At 38.0% G+C, this 12,689-nt stretch overlaps 1 protein-coding gene across 1 annotated transcript in view; it reads left to right on the top strand.

Moving 5' to 3' along the window:
* LOC120531138 (ATP-dependent 6-phosphofructokinase, liver type-like) overlaps positions 1-12,689 on the top strand; it is a 67,626-nt gene that overhangs the window by 29,544 nt on the left and 25,393 nt on the right. The window contains exons 6-9 of the mRNA XM_039756268.1: positions 167-211; positions 1,698-1,806; positions 5,915-6,010; positions 9,384-9,476. Of these exons, the coding sequence (XP_039612202.1) occupies positions 167-211; positions 1,698-1,806; positions 5,915-6,010; positions 9,384-9,476 (343 nt within the window). The remainder of the gene's footprint in view (positions 1-166; positions 212-1,697; positions 1,807-5,914; positions 6,011-9,383; positions 9,477-12,689) is intronic.

Raw genomic sequence — 12,689 nt, 5'->3', positions numbered from 1 at the left:
GAACATACATGCGACAGATTGATCGTAGTAAAAGGTCAGGCTAACTATTCCTCCACAAAGGAGCAGACTGACTAGAGGGACATGAATGGGGGAATCACTTAATTGTTCAACAGTTAACTTTGGTTTCTATTCCTTTTTCTTTCAAGAATGTTTTTCTGTCTTTTAGTCACCAGAGGACATTTGTGTTAGAAGTAATGGGGCGCCATTGTGGGTGAGTTTACTTTTGGATATTGAAAAGCATTATGTCCTAATGTGTAACATTTTGTATCTGCCGCAGGAAATTTAATTTACACCTAAACATACGTAATTACAATGACCAATTTATAATAAAGATTTACATACTGGAATGCAAGGTGACCAAATATTTGCTTAATGTGTGGCTCTGATGGTACAGAGCTTTGAACGTCATACACATATTGTAGTTGGGACCTGTAGGAGATTAGTGGGCAAGAGAAAGTTGGCAAACCATGGGGGGGAAATGAAAACTTGGAATTGTTAATAATAATTCCCGTGCTAAAGTGTTTTATAAGTTACTGATCCATTTACAATATCCACCTTCATAAAAGGACAATTGACTGTGTATCTGTGTGTCCATCCAGTTGCTACGTCCCTGTCACTCCAACAGATGGCACACCACAAACTTTAATGAATCCCATACCAAATGGCATACAACAGAGACTTGTGCATTGCATTTGTGATTACAGCAGATGTAATGTGCCACCTGTTAGAGTGACAAATGCAATACAATTTATGAAAAAATATATTCCAATAGATAATACCCTGCAAATGTTAACACTGAAGTCTGTGTTAATTACTTAGATTTCAAGCCGTCTTAGATGGATAGTACAGCATTTGCAAACCTTTCTCAAAACATTATCATTTGTAACAGATGTAGACTGATTGATGGGCACAAATGGGAAACTACTCCTTTTAAAATTATATCTAACATGCAGAAAGTGAAGCCTTCTCTGTGTGTGTGTGTGTGTGTGTGTGTGTGTATACTGTGTGTGTGTATACTGTGTGTGTGTGTGTATATATATATATATATATATATATATATATATATATATATATATATATATATATATATATATATACACACACACACACACGTGTGTGTTCATATAGTACTAAAAAAAGACGAAGACATAAAAACAGTTGGGGTTGAGGACAGATATCTGCCGGAGAAATAAAGAACGCATTTAAAGATTAAATACCAAAACTGAATTCTCTCATTTATATAATTCTTCAGACCCTTTGCAGTAAACTTTGGTCAGGTGTATTACACACACCAGCTGTTCTATCCATCTAAGACAGCTTGAAATCTAAGTAATACACTTGAAACAGCAATCAAAGCCTTCAACATTAAAACGAATGTTTATTTTTAATAATTTAAAGCTTACTATAGAGTTACTATAGCTTATTATAGTCATGAGTCAGTCCATTGGAGAAAAGAGGCCCACAACCCATGATGAGACTTTTATACAATAGTTTTGATCAACATGAAAGATTTTGCTTCTTTTAAGTGTTTTAAATGCCTATAAAAATTTGTAGTGAGACAAATTTGTAGTGGTTGACAAGTTTGCACCTGATAATTTTATAAGCACCTGTGACATCGGTTTAAAGTATTAGATCAGAAAAATCCCATCACAGCCTTCATTTATCCATTGAGATTGCTCTTCGTGACCTTTACACAGGTACCTTGCACTGGTATCTGCCCTGGCATCTGGAGCAGACTGGCTGTTCATTCCTGAGGCACCACCAGAAGATGGCTGGGAGGACCGTTTGTGCACAAGACTTGGAGAGGTAAATATGTTAAAAGGCTATGGTAGGATCAGTAATCATCTGACCTAAAAATCACTCAGGTGATGATAGAGAAACTGGAGTTCATCCTAGCAGTGACTAGATAAGTTATCGAGCAGAGTGTTGCTTTTTGTCTGTGATAGTCAATGGGATTTTCTACAATGTGGCGTGCCTGGCTAATAACCTCACTTCAGCTGAGGCCAACCGAATCAACAAGATAATCAAAGGGACAGACACACTCTGGACCCCATGGAGGTCATAGCAAAGGACAGAATTCAAACCAAACTGAATACCATTGTGAACAATACTGCACATCCACTCCATGACACACCAACAATGAGGACTTTCAGCTAACAAATTATTCATCAGAAGTGTGTCAAGAAACACTACTGGGGGTCCTTTATATCAACAGCAATACAGCTGCATAATGGCTCATTGGGACTAGGACTGCTCTTTGCATCTTTAGCTAAGTCAGTAGTTTTCTTTTTTTTCTGGTGTATATCTGATAAGGGGTGGTTATTGGTTAAAATATTTTATTTATTTATCATGTAAATACTAAATTACGTCCTTTGGGATAAATTAAGTTACAGTATGCTCATCAAGGTTATTGATTGCATATTTTCTGTTAAGTTTGAGGTTAACTTTGACAAAACAGTTTTTATTTGCTAGCTGCAGTTAATGGGATGTAGCTGGGCTTGTTGGATAATAATTACAAGGATAGTTGTCATCGGATGGAAGGTCTGCACCTCCTCATTTGCTTATGCTGGTTCTTTGATGGCTTACATGGGGGCATTTTACAGAGGGATCACTGTACTAAGAGTCAGGGGTCTGGTGATCTGTTGTGCCTTCGCCAGGCCCACTTAGCAGATTTGGGAGGCATTTTTGGAAGTACCCTCTCATGTTCTCTTTGGTTGTGTAGCATTCAAATAAAGACTGCAAACTGCTCAGACCTCTGACTGTGCATTGCTAAATGTACAATATCAATCCACTTAAATGACTAATAAACTAATACACCATATAAAGTGACTGGCTAGCAGACTTCCAGTTGTGTGGAAACCTGAATTGTGATAAGCAGGTTTGTTATTTAATAATTAACTGAAATTCCTGTCGTAAAACGCAGTTATCTGAAAGTCTAAATATTCAGTCAAGTACAATTTTATGTCATCTCTTAGATTGGAATAATTTAATTATAATACATGGCACTGTTTACCTAAATTTTTGTAATTTTTTTTAATCTGCTACAGTTTTTCTTAGAAATCATACACATTTAGTAACAGATTGGCAGCAGGGTGTGCATTGATTGTAATTATCTTTATTGTGCTGCTCATAGTTCACCTGCAGAACTCTCTTATCAAACTCCTGGAGATTGTGTGAAGTCCTTATTGAGTTAATGATTACCGCAACTAACATAGAAAAGGTTAATATTTATTCTCGAGTACTTTGGTCTGTAGCAATGATAATCAAAAGCCATCATTTTTGTTTCAAAATTGTCAGATTAACATAGACTTTATACTTATGAAAATAATGTACAAATTTCAAATTCTTTTTACCAGTTTGGAAAAGACTGTAAGGTGTAGCAGGCATTGAATGTGGTGGCCGAAATGTTTTTATGCTAAAGACATTTTTTATTTTATATTGAGCTCTTTATAAGTAAAAGAACAAAGCACAAAACCAACAAGATATCAAAGTAATAAACTGCACTACTCAACATAACTTGGAATATGCACAGTATAAAGTATATTTGATATTCTAAATATTAAAGTAAACCTGTTCAGTAGCATGAACCATGGGCTTGTGTCAGATTTGAAGTAATAGGTGAGATTTTACACCTTACTAAATGATTTGCTCAGTATTTGAGAATGTGATGGGACATGATACTTGTACATAGATACCTCAAACTGGGGCGTAAAAGTAAAAATCACATCTATAAAAACTGCTGAACAAAGTGTGTGTGTATACATAAATGTATGTGTGTGTGTGTGTGTGTGTATATATATATATATAAGGCAAAGCCCTCATTCACTCACTGACTCATCACTAATTCTCCAACTTTCCGTGTGGGTGGAAGGCTGAAATTTGGCAGGTTCATTCCTTACAGCTTCCTTACAAAAGTTGGGCAGGTTTTATATCGAAATTCTACGCGTAATGGTCATAACTGGAAGCTTTTTTTATCCATTTACTGTAATGGAGAAGAGCTTGAACGCCGTGGGGGCGGAGTTTCGTGTGACATCATCACGCCTTCACGTAATCACGCAGTACATAGAAAACCAGGAAGACCTCCAAAAAGCGCTGAAGAAAACATGCATTATATAATTTAGAAGGCAGCGAAACAATAAGAAGCGAGCGAGTGACATATACAACCATATTTATGAGTTCTGCTACTTCGGAAACAAAGTACGATGTAAACCTACACTTTTAATTAAGTTCATAGACAGGCTGCCGCTGGCGTTTGTAATTTAGTGCCTGCCCATATAAGGCCGTCCGTCAGCGGCAATCCAATAGCAAACTCCCACTAAATATTCACGGGTTAAGGACTGTGCTTATGCAGAGGAAGATGAGATGGTCAGGGTGGTGTTTGGTACAAACTCAGCGAAACTGCGAGAGAAAGTTTTAAGTGCCAGGACTAAGGTAACATTAAATACAGCCATGGACATAGCACGAGATGGCACCAGCACAGCTGGGAAACTTCAATGCATGTACACCGAAGCGGCTCACGTGAACTGACGAGTGCACAGATAAAAGCAACAGTTCCAAAGAGCTGAACAAAACAGAATTACACAATTGAAAAGGCAGCAAAAATATGAAGCGTCTGATACATACAAGCATATTCATAAATCCAGCTACTGCGGAAACAAAGCACACGGTGGAAAAAGTTAATGTCCCGCTAAAGGAAGACAGTGTAAAAAAAAAACCCGTGCATGCAGTGTGTCACGGCTCAGATAAAGAAGAAGACAAGCTGTTTATTGATGCAGTAAGAAACGAATCGATGAATGAAACCTGTCATCTTTACAACGATTGACAAACACGGAATGTAACTTGAACACAACACATCCTACAAATACGAACCTGATTGAAAGAAATAATGATAATCAAATCCTTGATGACAGCAACACTCAGTAACACAAAACAAATACTGTATATTGATAGTCATGTTACGTTATTTTTAAAATGTTCCCTTTTCTTTTTCTAGCTTTTTAACACACTACTTCTCCGCTGCAATACGCGGGTATATATATATGTATATATATATCCCGATCTACATACTCGAATAATGGATACTTTATTCGTCATCAATGATTGTTTTGGTAAAGCCATACTCAGTGTATTCATTAGATGAACGGTAAAAAAGTAAGAGCGAGGGGAGGATGACTTATTGAGGCATGCAGGCTGTAGTGCTCGTCAACTCTATCTGAATTGCGTGATCACATTTAAAAATATATATTTTCAAGTTCTATTTAGTCCATATGTGTCAAACTCAAGGGCCGCGGGCCACATCCGGCCCGCGAGATCATTTTATATACTGCGTTGACCTTGGACCTCAGAAAACACTTCATTAGTTGTCAGTTATAATCATCAAAATTAAAAGAAATAAACATTTGAAATACATCAGTCTGTGTGTAATGAATGAATCTAATATACAAGTTTCACTTTTTGAATGGAATTACTGAAATAAATCAACTTTGTCATGATATTCTAATTTTATTACCAGCATATATATATATATATATATATAAATATCTGTCAAGAACCAACCTAGGAAAGGTGTGCCCAAGCATCACAGGGCACACATAACTGATGGTTGGTCACATTAAGACAGCCTAGAGCTGTACATCAATCCTCTAAAATTTTCAATCCATATTCAATAGCATAGCTTTCAAACATGCCCATTACATATGTGTGTCAATTTTATCGGTATAAAAAAGTAAACCACATTGCAGCATACATGCTAATGCATCTTTTTAAGTTTCAAAATGGCATGTTTGACAGGTTGGCAGGAGAAGTGCTTGGCCAAGATAAGAGTTCCCACAATGTATTTCTTCTTTCTCTTTTTGTCTTTCAGTGCTCTTCCTTTCTAATTACACACTTATTCTAACTGTCCAATTCATTTCAGAGCCGCAGCAAGGGATCAAGACTGAACATTGTCATCTTGGCTGAAGGAGCCATTGATAAAAATGGAAAACCCATTACCTCCAACTGCGTGAAAGATGTATGTAATCCTCTAATTGCTTCACAATTGAGTGCTGCTTGCACTGTGATAATATATAAAATGACAAACTCTCAAGTTCCGTATAATGTGACACATATCACCTCTGTGTGCCACACTGATTTGAAACAAATTACCAAAGCAATTATCTTTTATCAAAATAAATGGTTTAATAAACACATAAGTGGCCTTTAAGAGGGAATTTAATGGAAGTACATAAACTAACAAATATATCTTTATGGTCCATAAGCACCCAAAACCCTTCTTTTTCCCGTCTTTAATCTTTTAAGTGAGAGATTTACCCATTTCACCTTTCTTGTCAGAAAACCCTTGTCACTGTCTAGCCATTTGCTTTCAATTTCCAAGACTCCCTGATCACAGGGTGGCTTTATATTCCAGGCACTACTTCAAGGCCAGTGACCAGAATTAGTACAACCTCTCTACAGAGTTGCATCTGGTGGTTACAGGCTGTGCTGCACTCTGAGTCCTGGCCATTATTGTATTATAAGGATCAGTCCCAGTGCCTCAGGAGAGGCAACACATATGCTTGCACTCTAGTTCCCCAAGTGTAATTATTTCTGGGATGCCCAAAAACAGCTTCCGTTAATGCAGGCTTATGTCCGTTTAAAGGGAAAAGCTCTAGCTACTGTAGTTTGATTCATGTTATCATCATTGTGGACCTTCTTTGGTCAGACTCACTTGCTGTTTTACCCCTGTTTTCCTTGGCACCTTATTGCCAGGCTGGTGCCAATTCGCAGTAAGGTAAGATCAAGAAGGTGGGTCAAAACTGTGTTTTTACACTACAAATATGGACCCAGATTAAATGTTACTAATACCAAATTCAAAGTTAGCAGTATTTTTAAAATGAATACAGCAACTAATATATCTATTCGTTAAAGTGCCAAATTTGTTTGTTTTATATATGATTGAATTATTTTTCCTCATTATGGCAAATTTTAGTATTTTCTTCTTTTTCTGTTGCTTGTGAAGTACTTCCTAACTTTTTTGTTTTCAAAAAGTCCTACATGAATAAAGTGTATTATTATTATCGGGTGCTTGGTTTGTTAAGTCAATTTGCTGCATTAGGGAGCTTAAACCAGGTTGAGACAAGACAGAGCTGAATAAAACTTTGACCTCTCAGATTTACAGTATTTATTATTTTTGTACTGTTGTTTGATTTTCTTTCTGAAGAGGAGAATTGTAATAGATAACCTTGAGAATGAAAGAGCTTAGTGTGGAAGCAGATCATTGTCTAGTGTCAAGTCAGCTTTGTGATTTAGCAGTAATTGATTGAAATCCAAGAAATGTAAAAATGTAAGATATATCAATTGTAGGAACATTTTTGAAAACCACTCAAACCAGGGTAGCCTTTGAGATCAAGAAGTCAGATATTTGGACTTTGTAGCACATACTGGAGAACAAAATCATTTCTACAGTGATCAGCCTGATAGAGCAGCACAAGTACATTGTCAATTACCTTTCTGTTTATTTTAATATTCAGTCATCTCCATCTTTAAAGAAAAGGAAAAAAACAAAGGTTAGTCCCACGCTGAAAAGAAAACCTGGTAAGAGACGCACCATTTTGGCTGTACAGGGAGTGCAGAATTATTAGGCAAGTTGTATTTTTGAGGATTAATTTTAATATGGAACAAACACAGTGCTATCAGTCAATCCAAAATGTTAATAAACCTGAAACCTGAATGTTTCACAACGGAAATGTGAGTGTGAACATCATCAGGGGAATACATATGTGCGCACAATTATTAGGCAACTATTAGTGTGCAGATTTATTATGCAACTAAAGGAAAAATGAAAATTTTCCCATCTCACTTGTTTATTTTCATCTGTTATAGTGAGAATAATAAACAAACACCTCAAAATTTACAAATAAACATCTCTGACATTTCAAAAAAAAATAAATCAATCAATGAATGACCAATATAGCCACCCTTCTTTCCAATAACAGTCATAAGCCTTTCCATTCATGGAGTCTGTCAGTTTCTTGATCTGTTGACGATCAGCTTTTTGTGGAGCAGTGACTACAGCCTCCCAGACACTCTTCAGAGAGGTGTATTGTTTTTCTCCCCCGTAAATCTAGCGTTTAAGAAGTGCCCACAAGTTCTCGATAGGGTTTAGGTCAGATGAGGAAGGGGGGCCATGTCATTATTCCTTCATCTTTAAGGCCTTTACTGGCTGGCCATGCAGTGGAGAACTTCGATGCAAGTGATGGAGCATTGGCCTGCATAAAAATCATGGTCTTTTCCTGTATCACTGTTTGAAGAAAGTGTCTTCGAAAAACTGGCAGTAGGTTTGGGAGTTGATTTTGAGTTCATCTTCAATGCAAAAGGTCCAACTAGCTCATCTTTAAAAATACCAGCTCATACCAGTACCCCACCTCCACGTTGGAGTGGAGCTCTGTGCCCATTACTGATCCACAGGTCCATCCATCTGGTCCATCAAGAGTCACTTTCATCTCATCGGTCCATAAAACCATTGAAAAAAATCTGCCTTCAGATATTTCTTGGCCCAGTTTTGACGTTTCAACTTATGTTTCTTGTTCAGTGGTGGTTGGGTTTCAGCCCTCCTTACCTTGGCCATGTCTTTGAGCACTGAACACCTTGTACTTCTGGGCACTCCAGGTAGGTTGCAGCTCTGGAATATGAAAGTACTGGAGGATAATGGGTTCCTGGTAGCTTCACGTTTGATTCTTCTCAAATCTTTGGCAGCTAATTTGCGTCTTTTGTTCTCAACACGTTTCTTGCGACCCTGTTGACTATTTGCAACAAAATGTTTGATGGTTCTGTGATCACACACCAATATCTTAGCAATTCCAAAAGTGCTGCATCCCTCTGAAAGACTTTTTACAATTTTTGACTTTTCAGAGTCAGTTAAATCTCTTTTTTGGCCCATTTTGCCTGAGGAAAACTAGCTGCCTAATAATTCTGCACACCTTGATATAGGGTGTTGATCTCCTTAGGCCACACCCTCCCTCATTACACAAATACACATCACCTGACGTGCTTAAATCCAATAAGCATTCAAGTTAATACAGCTTGGAGTTGGAATATACGCATTAAAAATGATGATATGGTCAAAATACTCACTTGCCTAATAATTGTGCACACAGTGTATAGTCTTAATCAGGTGTATCTGACAAAGGTCAAAACGTTGAGTTGTTAGCTTCTTTTCAGTGTGGGCTCACCTTTGTTTTTTTTTTTGTTTTTTTAGCAGAAAAACAGCCAAAACCCTGCTGACCTTTAATAAAATAACTTTATAAATGTCTTAAAAATGAGCTTGCCTATATGAATGTCCTTGTCTTCCTTATAAATTATTCTTGCATTTGGTAACTGTTCTTTGTGTCACTGATTGTCTGCAGCTTGTTGTGAAACGTCTGGGCTTTGACACCAGAGTGACCGTGCTTGGCCACGTGCAGAGAGGTGGGACTCCCTCTGCTTTCGACAGAGTCCTGGTAAGATTCCTAGATTTCTGCAGAATGAAGGTTCTATTCATGTACAATGTTAATTTTAATTATCCTCTGGTTTATAATGAAAACAATTGTTTTATTTGCTATAACCTAAACAGAGAGCATTTTTTTTTACTGTATACATAACATTTCGCAGGGTTATGCTTAAAGAACTTGTCTCCTTATCCATTCATTTCTGCATAAGTTAAGTTGTGAGCATTTGTTGCTTTTTTCGGTCATTAGCAGCATGACAGCTTGGATGTCATAATTCCTCCTAATCCAGTAACAGCCGTGTTTGGTGTACTTCCAGATGGGCATAAAGTGGAGAAGATCAAAAAAACTGTAATTGCCTTCACTTCACTATTGGCACATAGACTTGTTCTCTCCCCTATCTTACTCCATTTCTGCTTCTCCATTTATTATTTTATGTATTCATTTGTCTTTACTAGCATAAAGTTTTGCACTGCTGGCTCTTTCTCAGGGGTGGGGATTGATTTGTTTCAAACCTTTTTCTTCTTGTAAAACTCGAGTTATGTACAGTTAGGGCTGTTCGATATAACGATATATATCGGATGACAATATGAAAACGTCTATCGCTGCACATTACGCTATCGTTTGTTTCGTGGTGTCGCAAAATAAACTGTTTATGGCAATATTTTTTTCATTGTTTTGATGGCCACCACATGGATGCAGACACACTAGCATGGCTGATGAAGACGAGGCAACACCAGGTAGCTCCACACAGAAGGACCTTGTCCCTAAACGAGGGGCTACCTCTGTAGTATGGAGATGGTTTGGATTTGAAGAGTCTGACACGGACCAGAAAACGGTACTGTGCAAATTATGCTGCAAACCGATCGCTACCACAGACTCCAACATGACAAACCTCTTCTACCACCTCCGCAAAAAGCACGTGAGCGAGCATGCAGAGAGTTTACAACTGAGAGGCAGGCCACGTAGGATATTACAGTTGTAAAGGTACTATTTAAACGAGCATGTTAAAAGCTTGGAAGATTAATTGCTACCAAAACAATTTGCTTAAGGCATAATTTTCCCTGCAGCGTTTGCTGTCAGCGTTAATCTTGTTAAAATTACGTTTACGCCACAACTGCATTAACACGGCAAATCTCCGTTAACGAGTTACCGCGGATCGCCCGTGCTTGGGGCTGGACTGCATCAACACGTTAGCGCCGTCCAGTCCCACGCACGGGGCGATCAGCTGTAACTCATTAACAGAGATTTGCCACACTACGATGTGCAAATTAACATTTTACTAGAATGTAGCCTAAAAAATATTATATTTAATATTATATATTTAATATATTTTTGTCGTAAGCCTTATTGCTGCTACAGTTTGAAGTACAATGTTTACATTTGGTTTTGACAGTTAATGTTAGACTTGTACTGTATTTATTTTGTTTAAAGGGTTTATTGGCCTTATATAGTTTAGTTGTTAGTGCTTTGATCCTTTTATATTTAATATAAGTTGTTAGAGTTATTGCTGCTACAGTTCACATTTTGTTTATGTCAGGCATTTTATATAGCAGTATTTTATATTGGGCCTTTAGTAATTTGTTTTTGAAAAGTGTTTTATATTTGATACATTAACATTTTATGTTTACATTCTAAGTCAAACATTTGCTCAAATGTTCTAAATAAAAGAACAGAAATAATTACAAGTTGAGTACTTCTCATTTTTGATTTTTTTAATTTAAATGAAAAAAAGGAGTGGTGATTATATAAACTATTCACTGAATACAAAGAAAATGTACTATATCGTGATATCGGGATATGAAATGAAATATCGGGATATAAGATTTTGGTCATATCGCACAGCCCTATGTACAGTGCATCCGGAAAGTATTCACATAGCGCATCACTTTTTCCACATTTTGTTATGTTACAGCCTTATTCCAAAATGGATTAAATTAATTTTTTTCCTCAGAATTCTACACACAACACCCCATAATGACAATGTGAAAAGTTAACGAGATTTTTGCAAATTTATTAAAAATAAAAAAATTGAGAAAGCACATGTACATAAGTATTCACAGCCTTTGTCATGAAGCTCAAAATTGAGCTCGGGTGCATCCAGATTCCCCTGATCATCCTTGAGATGTTTCTGCAGCTTAATTGGAGTCCACCCGTGGTAAATTCAGTTGATTGGACATAATTTGGAAAGGCACACACCTGTCTATATAAGGTCCCACAGTTGACTGTTCATGTCAGAGCACAAACCAAGCATGAAGTCAAAGGAATTGTCTGTAGACCTCCGAGACAGGATTGTCTCGAGGCACAAATCTGGGGAAGGTTACAGAAAACTTTCTGCTGTTTTGAAGGTCCCAATGAGCACAGTGGCCTCCATCATCCATAAGTGGAAGAAGTTTGAAACCACCAGGACTCTTCCTAGAGCTGGCCGGCCATCTAAACTGAGCTATCGGGGGAGAAGGGTCTTAGTCAGGGAGGTGACCAAGAATCCGATGGTCACTCTGCCAGAGCTCCAGAGGTCCTCTGTGGAGAGAGGAGAACCTTCCAGAAGGTCAACCATCTCTGCAGCAATCCACCAATCAAGCCTGTATGGTAGAGTGGCCAGACGGAAGCCACTCCTTATTAAAAGGCACATGGCAGCCTGCCTGGAGTTTGCCAAAAGGCACCTGAAGGACTCTCAGACCATGAGAAACAAAATTCTCTGGTCTGATGAGACAAAGATTGAACTCTTTGGTGTGAATGCCAGGCGTCACGTTTGGAGGAAACCAGGCACTGCTCATCACCAGGCCAATACCATCCCTACAGTGAAGTATGGTGGTGGCAGCATCATGCTGTGGGGATGTTTTTCAGTGGCAGGAACTGGGAGACTAGTCATGATAAAGAGAAAGGTGACTGCAGCAATGTACAGAGACATCCTGGATGAAAACCTGCTCCAGAGCGCTGTTGACCTTAGACTGGGGCTATGGTTCATCTTTCAGCAGGACAACGACCCTAAGCACAAAGCCAAGATATCAAAGGAGTGGCATTAGGAGAACTCTGTGAACGTCCTTCAGTTGCCCAGCCAGAGCCCAGACTTGAATCTGATTGAACATCTCTGGAGAGATCTTAAAATGGCTGTGCACCGACACTTCCGATCCAACCTGATGAAGCTTGAGAGGTGCTGCAAAGAGGAATGGGTGAAACTGGCCAAGAATAGGTGTGCCAAGCTTGTGGCATCATATTCAAAAAGAC

This window comes from Polypterus senegalus, chromosome 6, assembly GCF_016835505.1.
Source record: "Polypterus senegalus isolate Bchr_013 chromosome 6, ASM1683550v1, whole genome shotgun sequence".
Lineage (NCBI taxonomy): Eukaryota > Metazoa > Chordata > Cladistia > Polypteriformes > Polypteridae > Polypterus > Polypterus senegalus.
This window is presented reverse-complemented; position numbering and strand designations above follow the sequence as displayed.